Consider the following 14,623-nt stretch of genomic DNA (forward strand, 5'->3'; position numbering starts at 1 on the left):
ACTGGCCTCTGCCCTAGGCAAATGTTCTCAAACAAAAGTTGAATTAAATACATTTGAACTGAAGTCTGCATATTTTATATTCTAATTTCACTTAGAATATTTAAAGTCATAAATGATATCTGTGCTTAAATAAAATGTCCTACGCATTTAATTACATTTAATATAAAAAAAAAATACAGTCTTTACTTACATGACTTCCAGGGACGGAAGAATGACTAGGAGGGCCAGGATCACCAGGCTGTCCAGGAATACCAGGTTCCCCATCTATTCCAGCAGGACCCCGGGTACCCTTACGGGAAAATAGTTAAAGGAATATTTTTTGTCATCTTTAATTATTATAATAAATCTAAATCATGAGCCATAGTTGATAATTTAATTATATGTATCTGCTAGTGACATAGAACAACGCAATGTGTTAAATACATAAAGCAAATTGTCTATAAGTCTACTCCTTATAAGATGTTCTTGAATTGATCGAATTGGTGTTTTAGAACAAAAATATTGGAACTTACGAAGTTTGTGCATTATAACATTGTGTTTTTGAACTTTTTTATATGATCGGTGGTGTTTTGTGCCATGCTTCTAGTCTTTTATTGGGTAATATGTTGTTGTAAGGCCTCCTTCACATCTGTGCTCACCATTCCATTGCTCTGCTCCATCAGAGGAGCACAACAAGGGAATAGCCGGAAGCGCCGGTACTATTACACCACAGACACCACCAGCTGCCGACGGAACCCATTGAATTAAATTGGTTCTGTTGGGTTTCTGTTGGGGTGTCCGTGGCATTGCCAGGTATTCTCAGATGGATCGGCGAGGAAGGCCCCTAATGGAGACTCCAACACAGATGTGAATGAGGCCAAAGGTAGTTTGTTTAATCAACAAAATGTACCACAAAAAAACTGTACACACTGCATAAAAAAACTAAATAAAAATAGTGCAAGAAAGCATGAACAAAGTTTAATAATATTACTATCCCTGCTGTAGTACTTCTACCCTGTCTCTTTAATTATTATGTCCTATAGTGGAAGATTTACTACGAGATAAAAAAAAATCCTAAAATACTTAAATCTATCAAATTCTCCCATATGTTTTGTTATGATGATGATTCATGACATTAAAATTATCATATCAAGTAACACGACAGTAAATTATGACAAAATATTTTGATGTGATTCATGTCCTCAGTGTCGTATTCAGTGAAGCAGCACTGACATCCAGTGTCGATGAAACGCAAATGCAAATGGCAGCCGTCTACTATAAATTCCGAGGCAGGCAATTACCTCCTATGAATTTTAGAATGTGAAATCCCTATGAGGCATGGCTTTCCACACTGTATTTTACTATACTTCTCAGTGTAGTAAATATTTTCTATGCTGAAAGCATAACCATGCTGCTTTTTGCATTAACATGGCATGACCCCATACATGGAAATAAAGACTCTTCAATTACTTTAGGTTGGTAAAATACAGATTGAAATTGCAGTTTTTCTTTGCAAATAACAATGATACATGTTGATAAAAAAAAATATTTTCGGAGAAAATGAATGTGAAATACGCCTACACATGTTTACATTTCAGCTATATTTTAACCAACATCCACATACAAAGTATTTTCTTACTCAAATTTATTTATTAACTGGCAATTAATCTAAATTAGAGTTAACTTGGCAATACCTCTCTATAACAAATATATTATGTTAACTTACAGGTTTTCCCTTTGGGCCTCTGTCTCCTCTTGATCCTTGGGAGCCTGGGGGTCCCTGTAAAAAAATTAAATATCATTCTCATTAAAAATCTTTGCCGTCCACAAACAGAGCTCAATATAGAAAGAAAGAAGTAAGCTGAAGTAGATGAACATGTGCCTACTGACTTAAAGGGTAACTAAACGTTCGAGAAACTTCTGACATGTCATAGTGACATGTCAAAAGTTTTTATTGGTGGGGTCCGAGCACTGAGACCCCCACCAATCGCAAAAACGAAGCGGCAGAAGCACTCGTGTGAGCGCACAGCCGCTTCGTTTCTCTTTGGCTTTTTCAGAAAAGCTGAGGTAGCGGATTATGGGTTCATAGACTTTCTATTGAGCCCGTACTCCGATACATTGATTTCCGGGAAAAGCTGAACAGACACGAAGCAGCTGAGCGCTCACACGATCAAAACTTCTGCCACGTCACTATAACATATCAGAAGTTTGTCGAGTGTTTAGTTACCCTTTAAGCTGGGTATATACTCCAGATTTGGTACGCCAAAAAGTTTGATTTAAACCATTTTCTGCTGTCAGTTCTTTTTTGTGGCACAAACAAGCAAGACAGACGCCGATAGAGAAATATTCCTGTAAATAAGGGGATCTGTCGTGTTGGATTTTTTTCTGACATTGTGGGGTGCAATCCATGGGAAGTCATTTATTCCAAACGAAAGATCTGCATCCAATCGATAGAAGCCTAAACCCAGCCACAGATCAAATCTAGGCAGAGATCGATTGGCAATTTGTAATTTTAACTTACGATGTTGTCATTTAAAGAGACTCTGTCACCACATTATAAGTGCCCTGTCTCGTACATAAGGAGATCGGCGCTGTAATGTAGGTGACAGTAATGCTTTTTATTTAAAAAAAACGATCTTTTTTAACAACGTTAGGAGCGATTTTGGTTTATGCTAATGCGCTTTCTTAATGCCCAAGTGGGCGTACTTTTACTTTCGACTAAGTGGGCGTTGTACAGAGGAGTGCATGACGCTGACCAATCAGCATCATGCACTCCTCTCCATTCATTTACACTGCACTAGCGATATAGTTATATCACTATGTGCAGCCTCATACACAAGCCCTAACATTACTACAGTGTCCTGATAATGAATACACATGAGACATGACCATCCAGCCTGGACGTCATGTGTACTCAGAATCCTGACACTTCTGACTCTTTTTTGTGAGATTCCAGCAACGGATACGAAATCTCGCGAGATCACGGAGCTAAAAGTGTCAGGATTCTGAGTACACATGACGTCCAGGCTGGATTTCATGTGTATTCATTATCAGGACACAAAATCGCTCCTAACGTTGTGAAAAAAGATCGTTTTTTTTAAATAAAAAGCATTACTGTCACCTACATTACAGCGCCGATCTCCTTATGTAGGAGATAGGGCACTTATAATGTGGTGACAGAGTCTCTTTAAGACGTCAACCTTCACATGCCAACCAGGAACACCAAGATGTTCCGAAAACGGCCATCTGAAATCACTAATGTACAGTATGGCTAGCTTTAGTAATGTATTCTGGGAAAGAATAGCTTGCCATTAAGAGCCTGTTGATTTGATCAAATGAGGTTGATAAGGTTCAAGATTGTTCACTAAAGTCTGGCATCCGCTAGAAATGGGCTGAACCAAGAATGTCCTTCTTCATTCAATCTCAATGACCTAAAGGTTGAACACATAGCAAGGAAGTGAAGTTTACATGTGCTTTCTTGGCTGGCTTCTTAGGCCCAGCTGAATAATATTCTCTATATGGCTTCAGCTGCTCAGGGTAGATAGAAGTGATTTTCAAATACATAAATAATAAGAAACTGAAAACTGAAAGTGTTGGCAGTCTCAAAAATAATCTGGGTATAATGGTGAAGGAGGATGAGGAAAAGTCCAATCTATTAAACGCTTTTTTCTTTATTGTATTTACACAGGAAAACCCAATGTCAGGCGACATGATTAGGGATAAAGTAAATTCTCCATTAAATGTCACCTGCTTAACCCAGCAAAAAGTGCAGCACCGCCTTAAAAACACTAAAATAGACAAATCACCGGAATCCACATGGTACACACCCCGGCGTTCTGAAGAATTAAGCACCGTGATAGACAGACCCTTATTTTTGATATTTAAGGATTCTATCATGACTGGGTCTGTTCCACAGGACTGGCGCAAAGCAAATGTGGTGTCAATATTCCAAAAGGGCTCAAAAACTGAGCCCGGAAACTATAGACATATAAGTTTAAAGAGGCTCTGTCACCACATTATAAGTGCCCTATCCCCTACATAGATCGGCGCTGTAATGTAGATAACAGCAGTGTTTTTTATTTTGAAAAACAATAATTTTCACGCAAGTTATGAGCAATTTTAGACTTATGCTAATTCGTTTCTTAACAGACAACTGGGCGTTTTTCACCTTTTGACCAAGTGAGCGTTGTAAGGAGAAGTGTATGACACTGACCAATCAGGGTCATGCACTTCTCTCCATTCATGCCCATTTGTACTCAGCACAGCGTGATCTCGCTCTGCTGTCACATACACCCATGTCAACTTTACTGAAGTGTCTTGAGAGTGAATAGACATTGCCTCCAGCCAGGACGCGATGTCTATTCACACTCCCAACACTTCGGTAAAGTTTTTGAGGGACTTACTCACACAGCACGCTGTGCTGTCATTCACAGCGTGATCTTGTGAGATCACGCTGTGCTGTGATTAAGTCCCACACAAACGTTACCGAAGTGTCGGGAGTGTGAATAGACATCGCGTCCTGGCTGGAGGCAATCTCTATTCACTCTCAAGACACTTCAGTAAAGTTAACGTGGGTGTATGTGACAGAGGAGCGTGATCTCACGAGATCACGCTGTGCTGAGTACAAATGGACATGAATGGAGAGAAGTTTATGACGCTGATTGGTCATCGTCATACACTTCTCTTTACAACACCCACTTGGTCAAAAGGTAAAAAACGCCCATATTGTCTATTAAGGAACTAATTAGCAGTAATCTAAAATTGCTCATAACTTGCTCAAAAATGATCGTTTTCCAAAATAAAAACCATTGTTGTTATCTACATTACAGCAACGATCAGATTATGCAGGAGATATGGCATTTATAATCTGGGGACAGAGCATCTTTAACCTCCATTGCGGGTAAAATATTTGAGGGTTTTCTAAGAGATGCTATTCTCGAATATCTCAATGCAAATAAACTGTTAACACAGAATCCGCATGGGTTTATGAGGGAACGGTCCTGTCAAACCAATCTGATCAGCTTCTATGAGGAGGTAAGTTCTAGACTGGACCTGGGTAAGGCTGTGGATGGGATGTACCTAGACTTTTCAAAGGAGTTTGATACTGTGCCGCATTAAAAGGTTGGTATAAAAATGAAAATACTGGGACTGTGGGAAAATATATGTAATTGGATTAACAACTGGCTCATTTATAGAAAACAGAGGGTGGTTATTAATGGTACGTTAGAGTGGGTCACAGTTACCAGTGGGGTTCCACAGGGTTCAGTATTGGGCCCTCTTCATTTTTATATATTTATTAAGGACCTTGTAGAGGGTTTACAGAGTATAATTTCAGTATTTGAAGATGACACTAAGCTCTGTAAAGTGATCAACACAGAGGAGGATAGTGCAATACTACAAAGGGATTTGGAGAAGCTGGAGGTTTGGGCAGAGAAATGACAAATAAGTTTAATGTGGATAAATGTAAGGTTATGCATTTGGGACAAGGAAACAAATGTTACAAATATGGAGAAAATGTTAAAACACTGGGTAAAACTGCTACTGAAAAACATTTGGGGATATTAGTGGACAGTATATTTACCTTTAGCAACCAGTGCCAGGCAGCTGCTGCCAAGGCAAATAAAATCATGGGATGCATCAAAAGAGTCATAGATGCTCGTGACAATAACATCGTTTTGCCTCTACACAAATCACTACTCAGACCACACATGGAATATTACGTACAATCGATGAACATCTGTGTATAAGACGTACATGGCTGAACTAGAACGGGTGCAAAGTAGGGTGACCCAGGTAATTAAGGGAAATAGGTGGATTGCAGTTCCAAGAAAGTTTTCTAAACCTGGGGCTATTCAGTTTAGAAAAAATACGGCTATGGGGCGATCTAATTACAATGCACAAATATATAATTGGACAGTACAGAGATCTTTCTAATGATATTTTTATACCTAAGCCTTTAACAAGGACAAGGAGGCATCCGTCTAGAGGAAAAAATGTTTCACCATCATCGCAGACGGAGATCCTCTACTGTGAGAGCAGTGACACTATGCCACAGGATGTTGTGATGGTTCACTCTTTGAACAAGTTCAATAAGGGCCTTGATGCCTTTCTTGAAAAATATTATATTACAGGTTATGAGTACTAAATTCTGGAGATAGGATGTTGATCCAAGGATTTATAATGATTGCCATATTTGGAGTCGGGGAGGATTTTTCCCCCTAATGAGGCGATTGGCATCAACCTCATGGAGGTTTTGCCTTCCTCTGGATTAACACGGTAGGATTATAGATTGGACTTGATGGACCTGTGTCTTTTTTTTAACCTTATCAACTATGTAACTATGTAATGCCGCAAAACCCAACTTGACATCGAGTCTAATGACCCGAATGAACAGCATCATGGTTTTCTATCATATCTAATCTTTTCAAAACTTACAGCAGGTCCTGGACGTCCTCGAATACCAGACACCTAGAATAAAATAATACAATTTAATTATAACATGTTCTATTTTGGTAAGCTTTTTCTTAAAATCATTAACTTTAACATTATTAACTGAATTAACTGAATCCCTTTGCCAATAGTCTGAAGATATCTACCAAATAAAAGTAGAATATTACTGTATTTTATCTGAAATAATTGTTCAATTGCATATACGGTACATTCTAAAATGACGTGTGGCACTCATGGATATTTAATTATACAGGGTGGGCCATTTATATAGATACACCTAAATAAAATGGGAATGGTTGGTGATATTAACTTCCTGTTTGTGGCACATTAGTATATGGGAGGGGGGAAACTTTTCAAGCTGGGTGTTGACCATGGCGGCCATTTTGAAGTCGGCCATTTTGTATCCAACTTTAGTTTTTTCAATGGGAAGAGGGTCATGTGACAATAAACTTCTTTCACATTCGCAAGTCACTTTCAATTGGTTGAATTGCAATAAAAAGTTTTAATAATCAATCTTTTAGGCAAAAATATAAAAAAGCAATTCCTAATATACTAACCTCTCCCAACCTAGATGAACCTAAATTGTATGTATTGTTTAATTTTTTATTTTATTTTTAGAAAAGGCTAAGTGCATTAAGAAATTAAAAAAGGAGTGTGCAATCTGTGACAGATTCTTCTAGAATGAAAATATTCTGACTGCATGCAGCCACCACAAGGGGGAGCTTACTGAAGATGGATTTATACAGCTTCTATCCATCCATAAGCTTCAAAGCCCCTCCTAATAGTGACTGCAGGCAGCTGTTTACTATATGCGGTATACATGCTGTATACAAATGACAGCACAGGATCGGTCAATAAAAATCTAATATCTGTAATCACTTTAAAGCTCCTGATTTCACACTATCCACAGTTATAAGACATTAGACTTTAATTAATGTAATACATTTATCAATGCAATTACATCTGGGGTGTGGGCTATAATTTGCATAGTGTGCGACTCATTTATTAACCTGGTCTAGTTCAGTAGCTGTCGTATTCCTCAACATGGCACGCTACACAAAACTGACGTACGGATGGGCACATGCAACATTGGCTTTCCTTTTAGTTATGTTGATAGTATCTTCTAAGCACTAATTGTTCTTGTGATTGTCTGAATTTATGCTCATAATGCTATGATTAGACATCTAAAATCAACCTGACTGAATTTTAAGAATTTATAGACAAAAACAGATAAAAATCCACAAGAACTTACAGCGGGCACATCACCAGGTTCTCCTTTTTGACCCTATAAAGAGAAATAAACAAATATATTTAGGAAACAATGGAGATATATTTTTGAATATCACATATGTCTTCTACCAGAGAAATATAATTAAAGAGGAATACTGTATCCTCACCCTAAACATAACAAAAAAAAGCATGTTCCGTAGATTGCCATCCATTGATATGTTTGTGAGGTGACTGTGGCATAAAAATATGATGAGCTGTCCTACTGCAAAAAGTCTGTGCCTTTAACAGTGATTTAGGCCCCATGCATATGCCTGTATTTTCATCTATCCCGAAATACTGTCTGTAAATACGGATCCGTAGGCATCCGTATTTCATCCGTATATACGGATCCGTAAAAACGGAAGGAGGATGCAAATGATGTCATCAGAATATTGCATAGCAATGCTTCCGTACATACGGACGGTATACGTATGCTCATCCGTAGCCGTCCGTATTTAAGGAAGCTCCCATAGACTTCTATGGGAGAGTCCTTGTCGTAATTACTGACAAGAATAGGACAGGTTCTATAATTTTTTCAGCACGGACACCCATCCGTAAAAAGTTTCCGTGGCCAATAGAAATGAATGGGTCCGTAATTACTGTCTGTAATTACCGATGAAAAATACGGTCGTGCGCATGGGGCCTTAGGCTGGGGCTATGCACAGACTTTTGCAGTGTGACAGCTGTAATTACTTGTAGTCCATTGGAATACATTGCGTCGCATATGCAAGAGAACTTCATGTAATTGTAACACAGCAAATATATTAATAAGGCCAGTTTCACAAGAGTGTTATATACGGATACATTTCCTGCGAATCCGAGCCTGACTGCAGGTTTGATAACCCATACTAAATCGCTATGATGCTGTGAGGTCCACATTCAGACTGCCGTGTTCAGTCCATGATCACAGATCAGGGAGAAGGGCTCCTAAAATCATAGTTATCTATGACACTAGGAGTTGCTGCCTATCCGCAGGAATACTGTCCCGTACTGTAATCATGTTTTCAGTACGGGACAGTTTTCCCGCGGGGAGGCAGGGACATGTTAGGTACACACCACATTTTTGAATCCAGTTGAAAGTAAGCAACAGGACACAAAAATGATGCATTGTAATCTTTTCTGTCCCGTTTATGAACAGAATCCAAATATATCCTATTTTCAGTGCAATAGAATGGCAACAGGATGCAACGGGATAAGCATCCTGTTGTATCCTGTTTTAAAACAAAAATCTTGAAAAGTACCTTTCAACAGGATGAAAAATCATAGTGTGAACACCCACGTTCGTGATCCATCCATTAATTGAACCATCAGCCAATAAAATAAAAATAAAATATGCTCACTTCATCGCTCCTCTTCTGCCCTCTGCGTCCCCCTCAGCATTCCAGCACGGCTCATACAAGGACCTGATGCTAAGCAGTTTCAGGGACTTATATGCAATGCAGCACTCAACGTCATCAGGCAAAAGCACTTTGTATGAGCCGTGTCATGCTATGAGGAACTGGAGGGAAGAGGAGAAGTGTTGAGGTAACCAATTCATTTTTTTTATTTCATTTTTTTTATTTAAATGTCCATTGGGGGGTAAGGAGCACAACACTAACCTCTACCTTGCTACGCCCCACAGAATAAAATCTATGCCAGCTAGGTGCTGGTGTAGATTTACACTATAATTCAAGCCAATATTCTGGCTTAATATACAATAAATGTGTCGGGTCTTTGAGGCCCACCCTCTTATGAGAAGTCGGGCCCCTTGACACAAAAGCAGCAAGGGTGGCGTAAAAAGGCCAAAAGTCTTTTGGGCCCTTTGCAACTTTTCTATGCCAGAAACTGGCATAAAAAGGTTGATAAATTCCCCCCAATATATTTCTATGGACTGCACTTCTCATGCTACAGTTAAAAAACAGTTGTCGCACTATGGAGGTGCACAGACGAATATATAGACGAATAGCATTTTGCTTGCGTTTCAATTCTCTTAGGAGCAGTATCACTTCCCAGCAGGAGGGGAGCAAGTTTTAGGTGTCATGAGCACTATAAACATCTTGAATTGTGGCATATAGTTTGCATATAGATTCTTTAGGCAACCCTACAGAATTTGTGAAATATTGTGTTATTGAGCATACACCATATTAGGAAAATGTTGTGCCTATGAATCTCAAAACTGGTTGTTGTCTTTAAGGGCTCATCCACATCCGGGTTCTGTTGTTCTGCACTATCATAGGAGAAGAACAATAAGAATACCTGAAGCTCGGGGTTTGTTGCATGACGGAAACCATTGGCGTCAAACGGAACCTATTGACTGTAATGGGTTCTATTTAGTCTTTGTCAAGGTTTCCGTAATTTCGCTGGACATAATAGCGGAGTATGCTGGCCTATTTTGTCCAGCAAATACAATGGAATATTTGACAGAAGCCCCTAACCGAGCCTCCAACGCAGATGTGGACAGCCCCTAAGATATGCTATTGCTTATAAATATGATGATAAATATGGTTCAGCATTTTCTGTCACTTTTCTAAACAGAAACCTGGTGGAAAAGCTTTATAAATGGATCACACAGATTACAGCACTGAAGCCCTGTCCCTTTTTTCTGACACAAGTGTATGTGTTGGTTAAAATGGTCAAGGCCTTCTTAAATACGACGGTCTGTCTGAACGCCATATTTTTTCAATGTATTTACACCATAAAACTGGTGTAAATCCATTGATAGATTTGCCCCATTTGCATATGTTTAATACAATTAGTAATGCAGTTTTAACTCACCTTTAGTCCTCTACCTGCAAGTATAAAAGAAAACAATTTGATTATTATAATCAGACATTACATAAACGGAAATCATTAAACCAGAGGAATTTATACATAAAAGGGCTCATTCAGACGAGTGTGTAACTCGTCCGTGTGATGGCCGTTAAATCAACAGCCGTCATGCGGACACATGTATTTCAATGGGGCCGTTCACACGACCGTTGTTTCAACGGAGTGTGTTGAGCGTCCATAAAAAAATAGGATCCTATGAGGGATCTGTGATAACGCGTCCCGCACAGGTGCATCTCGGATGTGAAAATACGCATTCTCTGCCTCCCATTGATGTCAATGGGAAGTCAGAGACGTAAACGCCCGAAGATTGGGCATGTCGCGTCAAAAAACGTGTCAAAAAAACTCAGTGTGAACAGGGCCTAAGGTTCACTCCATGTTTTTGCATCCTGTTGAAAGGTACTGTTTTTTTTGTTTGGTATATTCACCATTAAAACAGGATGCACCAATACACAAAAATAATGCAGGCTTTTTTTTCTGTCCTGTTGAAGAACATCCTGTCTATTTTACAAAAGAAGTCAACGGCAACAGGATCGGCATGCTGTTGCATTCTGTTTTAACGGTGCCTTTTTTCAAATTTTACAAAAAAATAAAACAGTACCTTTCAACAGGATGAAAAAACATGGTGTAAACCAATGGTAGCTTCTTCAACTTTACAAGTTATTATATTTTAAACAGGTACTGACAATTCGCTTGTAATTGAAGGATAAAAAGGCCAAAATATGTAATAAAAGTGAAGTGCATGCTAGTGAAATATAAATAACCAATAAAGAAAATGCTGTCCGCAGCTTCTTACTCTCCAAATGCAAGTATGAACACAAATGAGATGACAGAACGGAGGCTTTATATCTGAAGGGAAAGAATCCGAACTATAGGCTAGGAAAAAGTACTTTTATTTAAAAAAAACAGTCAAAGCTTCTTTCAAAACAAGCGTTCAAAGAATACCATTGCTAATTGTAGCCGTTTTCACCCCCTGCCGACATTTCATGTACATTTACATTATACTCGATAGGGGGGAGCATGAAGCAGGTTTATGAGCTGAGTAAAGGAAACTACGGAGCATAGCCGGATCCATCGAACAATGAATACCACCGATGCCTGATGGACCTGATTGTTTACAATGGGGTCCCTTGGGTTCCATTGTGGTCTCCATAGTTTTGAGGGGGAAAATATTACTGCATGAAGTATGATTCTTCACATCAAAACTGCCGTGTCTTCCTACAAGAACCTCTGACGGCAGTTTGAACATAGACTTAGTGGGAGATTTCTTACCTTGGCTAACTGTGCGACCTCCAGATGTGCCTCTACAGACTGGACAGCATTCTCCGGGAGGGATCTCAGGATTTTCACATCCTACGACATCTGGGCATGGAACCTCATCACACAAGATGGCGCCACCATCACAAACACAGATTTGGCATGGAGATGGTTTCCAAACATCTTGGTTCATGTAAATTTTATCACCCTGTTTGCAAACAATGCCTTCGACTTCTCCTAAAAATAAAGACATAGTTGCTGTAAATTATATGATGCCATGATAATGCAAATTGCTGATAGATGTTACTAGTAGTTTTACCTATTTTACTAGAATGTTTGAGGAAAGCGCCTACTTACTCTTAAGCCCCATTCAAATTACGTTAAGTCGTGTATGTCAGGTAAGCACCGTAGGTCAATTTCTGTGCATTTTTTCCACTCACTATTTACGCAGCGTGTGGATGAGATTTGTTTTATCTCATATACTTTGCTGCTACTGTATTGTGCTGCAGTATTTACGCACCGTGTGAACTGACCCTGACAGAGACCTGGACAGCCATTTTAAAGTAGTGATCGTGTTGCATATAGCTCAGACGATAAACATGGCGATTCACTTTAACTGTCTAAGTTTGAACATTTGCTAGAATTGAGCTCTTCCTATGGAAGTAATTCATGTCATAAGAAGATTCTGCTTATAGGAACATCTGGCCCCCAGCGTAAACATTCTCTATAAAACCAAACCAAGCTCTTGAGAGAAACCATATTTCACAGTTCAAACATCTAGTCTGGAAAGCACACATTTTAAGCCTTTCCCACTCAATACACTACCTCACATGCATGACTTATTCAATAAGATTTTAACAGAATTAGAGATTTCTTTCCAGATGGTATTAGTATTTTTTTCCAGCCACATGCTTGTATAAGATGTAACTGACCCCTTTGGAATATGTAAAGCTGCCTTGGGCCCCATTTACGTCCCATTTACGGCCTACGTTAGACGCATACGCCGGGAAAAACATCCGTCACCCATAGACTATTATAGCATCCGTCTAATTTACTGAACTGTCATTACCTTTTTATGACGTACAGATGTAGCAAAGTTTAACTTAAAGGGGTTTTCCCATGAGAGACATGTATGACATATCCACAGGATATGTCATAAATGTCAGATAGATGCGGGTCCCACCTCTGGGACCCGCACCTTTCTCTAGGACGGGGCCCCCTAAACCCGTTCAGCCACTCTTTTGCGGCTGAAGCAGCTGAATTCCGACCATGAAAAAGGTTATATGGTCATGAACTACGTACACAGCGTAGCTCGCTGAGCTACGCTGTTTCCGTAAGTCCCATAGAACTGAATGGTAGTTACGGAAACAGTGTAGCTCACATGCTACACTGCTTCCGTAACTGGCGTTCGCTACTATGGGAGTTACGGAAACAGCGTAGCTCAGCGAGCTACGCTGTGTACGTAGCTCATGACCATACAACCAGGAAGTGTCCGGGAGGCAGCGAGAGAAAACAAAGCTAGAACGGGGGTTTAGGGGGCCCCGTTCTAGAGATGGGTGCGGGTTCCAGAGGTGGGACACGCATCTAGCTGACATTTATGACATATCCTGTGGAAATGTCATAAAAGTCTCTCATGAACCCCTTTAAATCTGAGAAATTGTTGCAGCGTGAAATCACACACCAAATTCCCTTGAAAAGCCATTGAAAAAGTCAAACTAAAGTTTCTTGCCCCCGTGTATTTAACGCGTTAAGAGTCAAGTCTAAGATTGCTACATCTGTATACGTTAAACAGATGCCATAATGGTCTATGGGTGACATATGCCACTGTTAGTCATCAGTCACAGGCATCTGTTACCCATAGGCTATTATCGCATCAGTTTAATGTAAAATATGTAAGTCATGAAAAGCTCATGACGTATCCAGTATGTTCAACTGATGCCTGTGACAAAATGCCATCCTGTGACATACATAACCTATAGGCACCCATTTTAAAAAAAAACAACTTATAACGTCCTGTATACTTTTTTTTTCAGGGTCCCGTAGTCTACTTTACTATTTCATCTTTGAAAAAAAAGGCATACCGACGTAAACCGGCCCAACGGAGGCCAAAAGACAATTTTTCCAGCGGACTAATAGAGCCCTATGGACATGTTTAGGGTCAGTTCCCACAAACCGCGTCGAATCAGCGCCAAAAAATGGGCAAAATCACCCCCCATGGATTTCAATGGGAGGCAGAAGCCTTTTTCCCGAGTGGCTTTTGGCCGCTCACGGAAAAAAAAGGGCCATGTCCTATTTTGGCGCGGTTTCCGCCTCTGACCTCCCAATGAAATCAATGGGAGGCCGAGAAAACCTGAGGCGCTCGTTTCTGAGCTTGTTTTGCAGCATTATCTAACCACGGTCCTTGCATTGGCTTTAGTGGTCGTGGGTGAAAAACACGGGGAAAAAAAGCGCAGGCAGTTCAAGATCTGCCTCAAAATTCCAGTAGGAATTCTCCGCCTGCAAAAATATTTGTTTGAACAGACCTAATTATATACTCCGGGAGCTTTCCTGGTGTACATGTCTAGCGTAGGGACAAAACGTGATGTGAACAGGTTCTTGATTATGAAATTATTTTTACAGGATTTATAAAGTAGTTTATCTTCTGGCTGTTACAACTTTATTTTATGTACCCAGACAATAGGATTGGAGGAGTTGTCCAGGATCAATATGGCATTCTAATAATCATCACGCAAGGTTGCAGAAAAGCCCGATCACTAGACTAAAGTAATGGCAACCTGCATTCTGCTAGTAGATTCTTAGGGCTGATAGTAGATTCTTGAATTCCCCAAGTCCTACAACTTTATTACTGCATTGTTCACACTTG

The 14,623-nt window shown here is 39.7% G+C and overlaps 1 protein-coding gene across 1 annotated transcript in view; it reads right to left on the bottom strand.

The window, feature by feature from the left end:
• COL5A2 (collagen type V alpha 2 chain) overlaps positions 1-14,623 on the bottom strand; it is a 137,228-nt gene that overhangs the window by 52,987 nt on the left and 69,618 nt on the right. The window contains exons 2-7 of the mRNA XM_075829918.1: positions 11,776-11,997; positions 10,453-10,466; positions 7,682-7,714; positions 6,415-6,447; positions 1,706-1,759; positions 191-289 (exon numbers count right to left, since the gene is read on the bottom strand). Of these exons, the coding sequence (XP_075686033.1) occupies positions 191-289; positions 1,706-1,759; positions 6,415-6,447; positions 7,682-7,714; positions 10,453-10,466; positions 11,776-11,997 (455 nt within the window). The remainder of the gene's footprint in view (positions 1-190; positions 290-1,705; positions 1,760-6,414; positions 6,448-7,681; positions 7,715-10,452; positions 10,467-11,775; positions 11,998-14,623) is intronic.

This window comes from Rhinoderma darwinii, chromosome 6 (genome assembly GCF_050947455.1).
Source record: "Rhinoderma darwinii isolate aRhiDar2 chromosome 6, aRhiDar2.hap1, whole genome shotgun sequence".
Classification (NCBI taxonomy): Eukaryota; Metazoa; Chordata; class Amphibia; order Anura; family Rhinodermatidae; genus Rhinoderma; species Rhinoderma darwinii.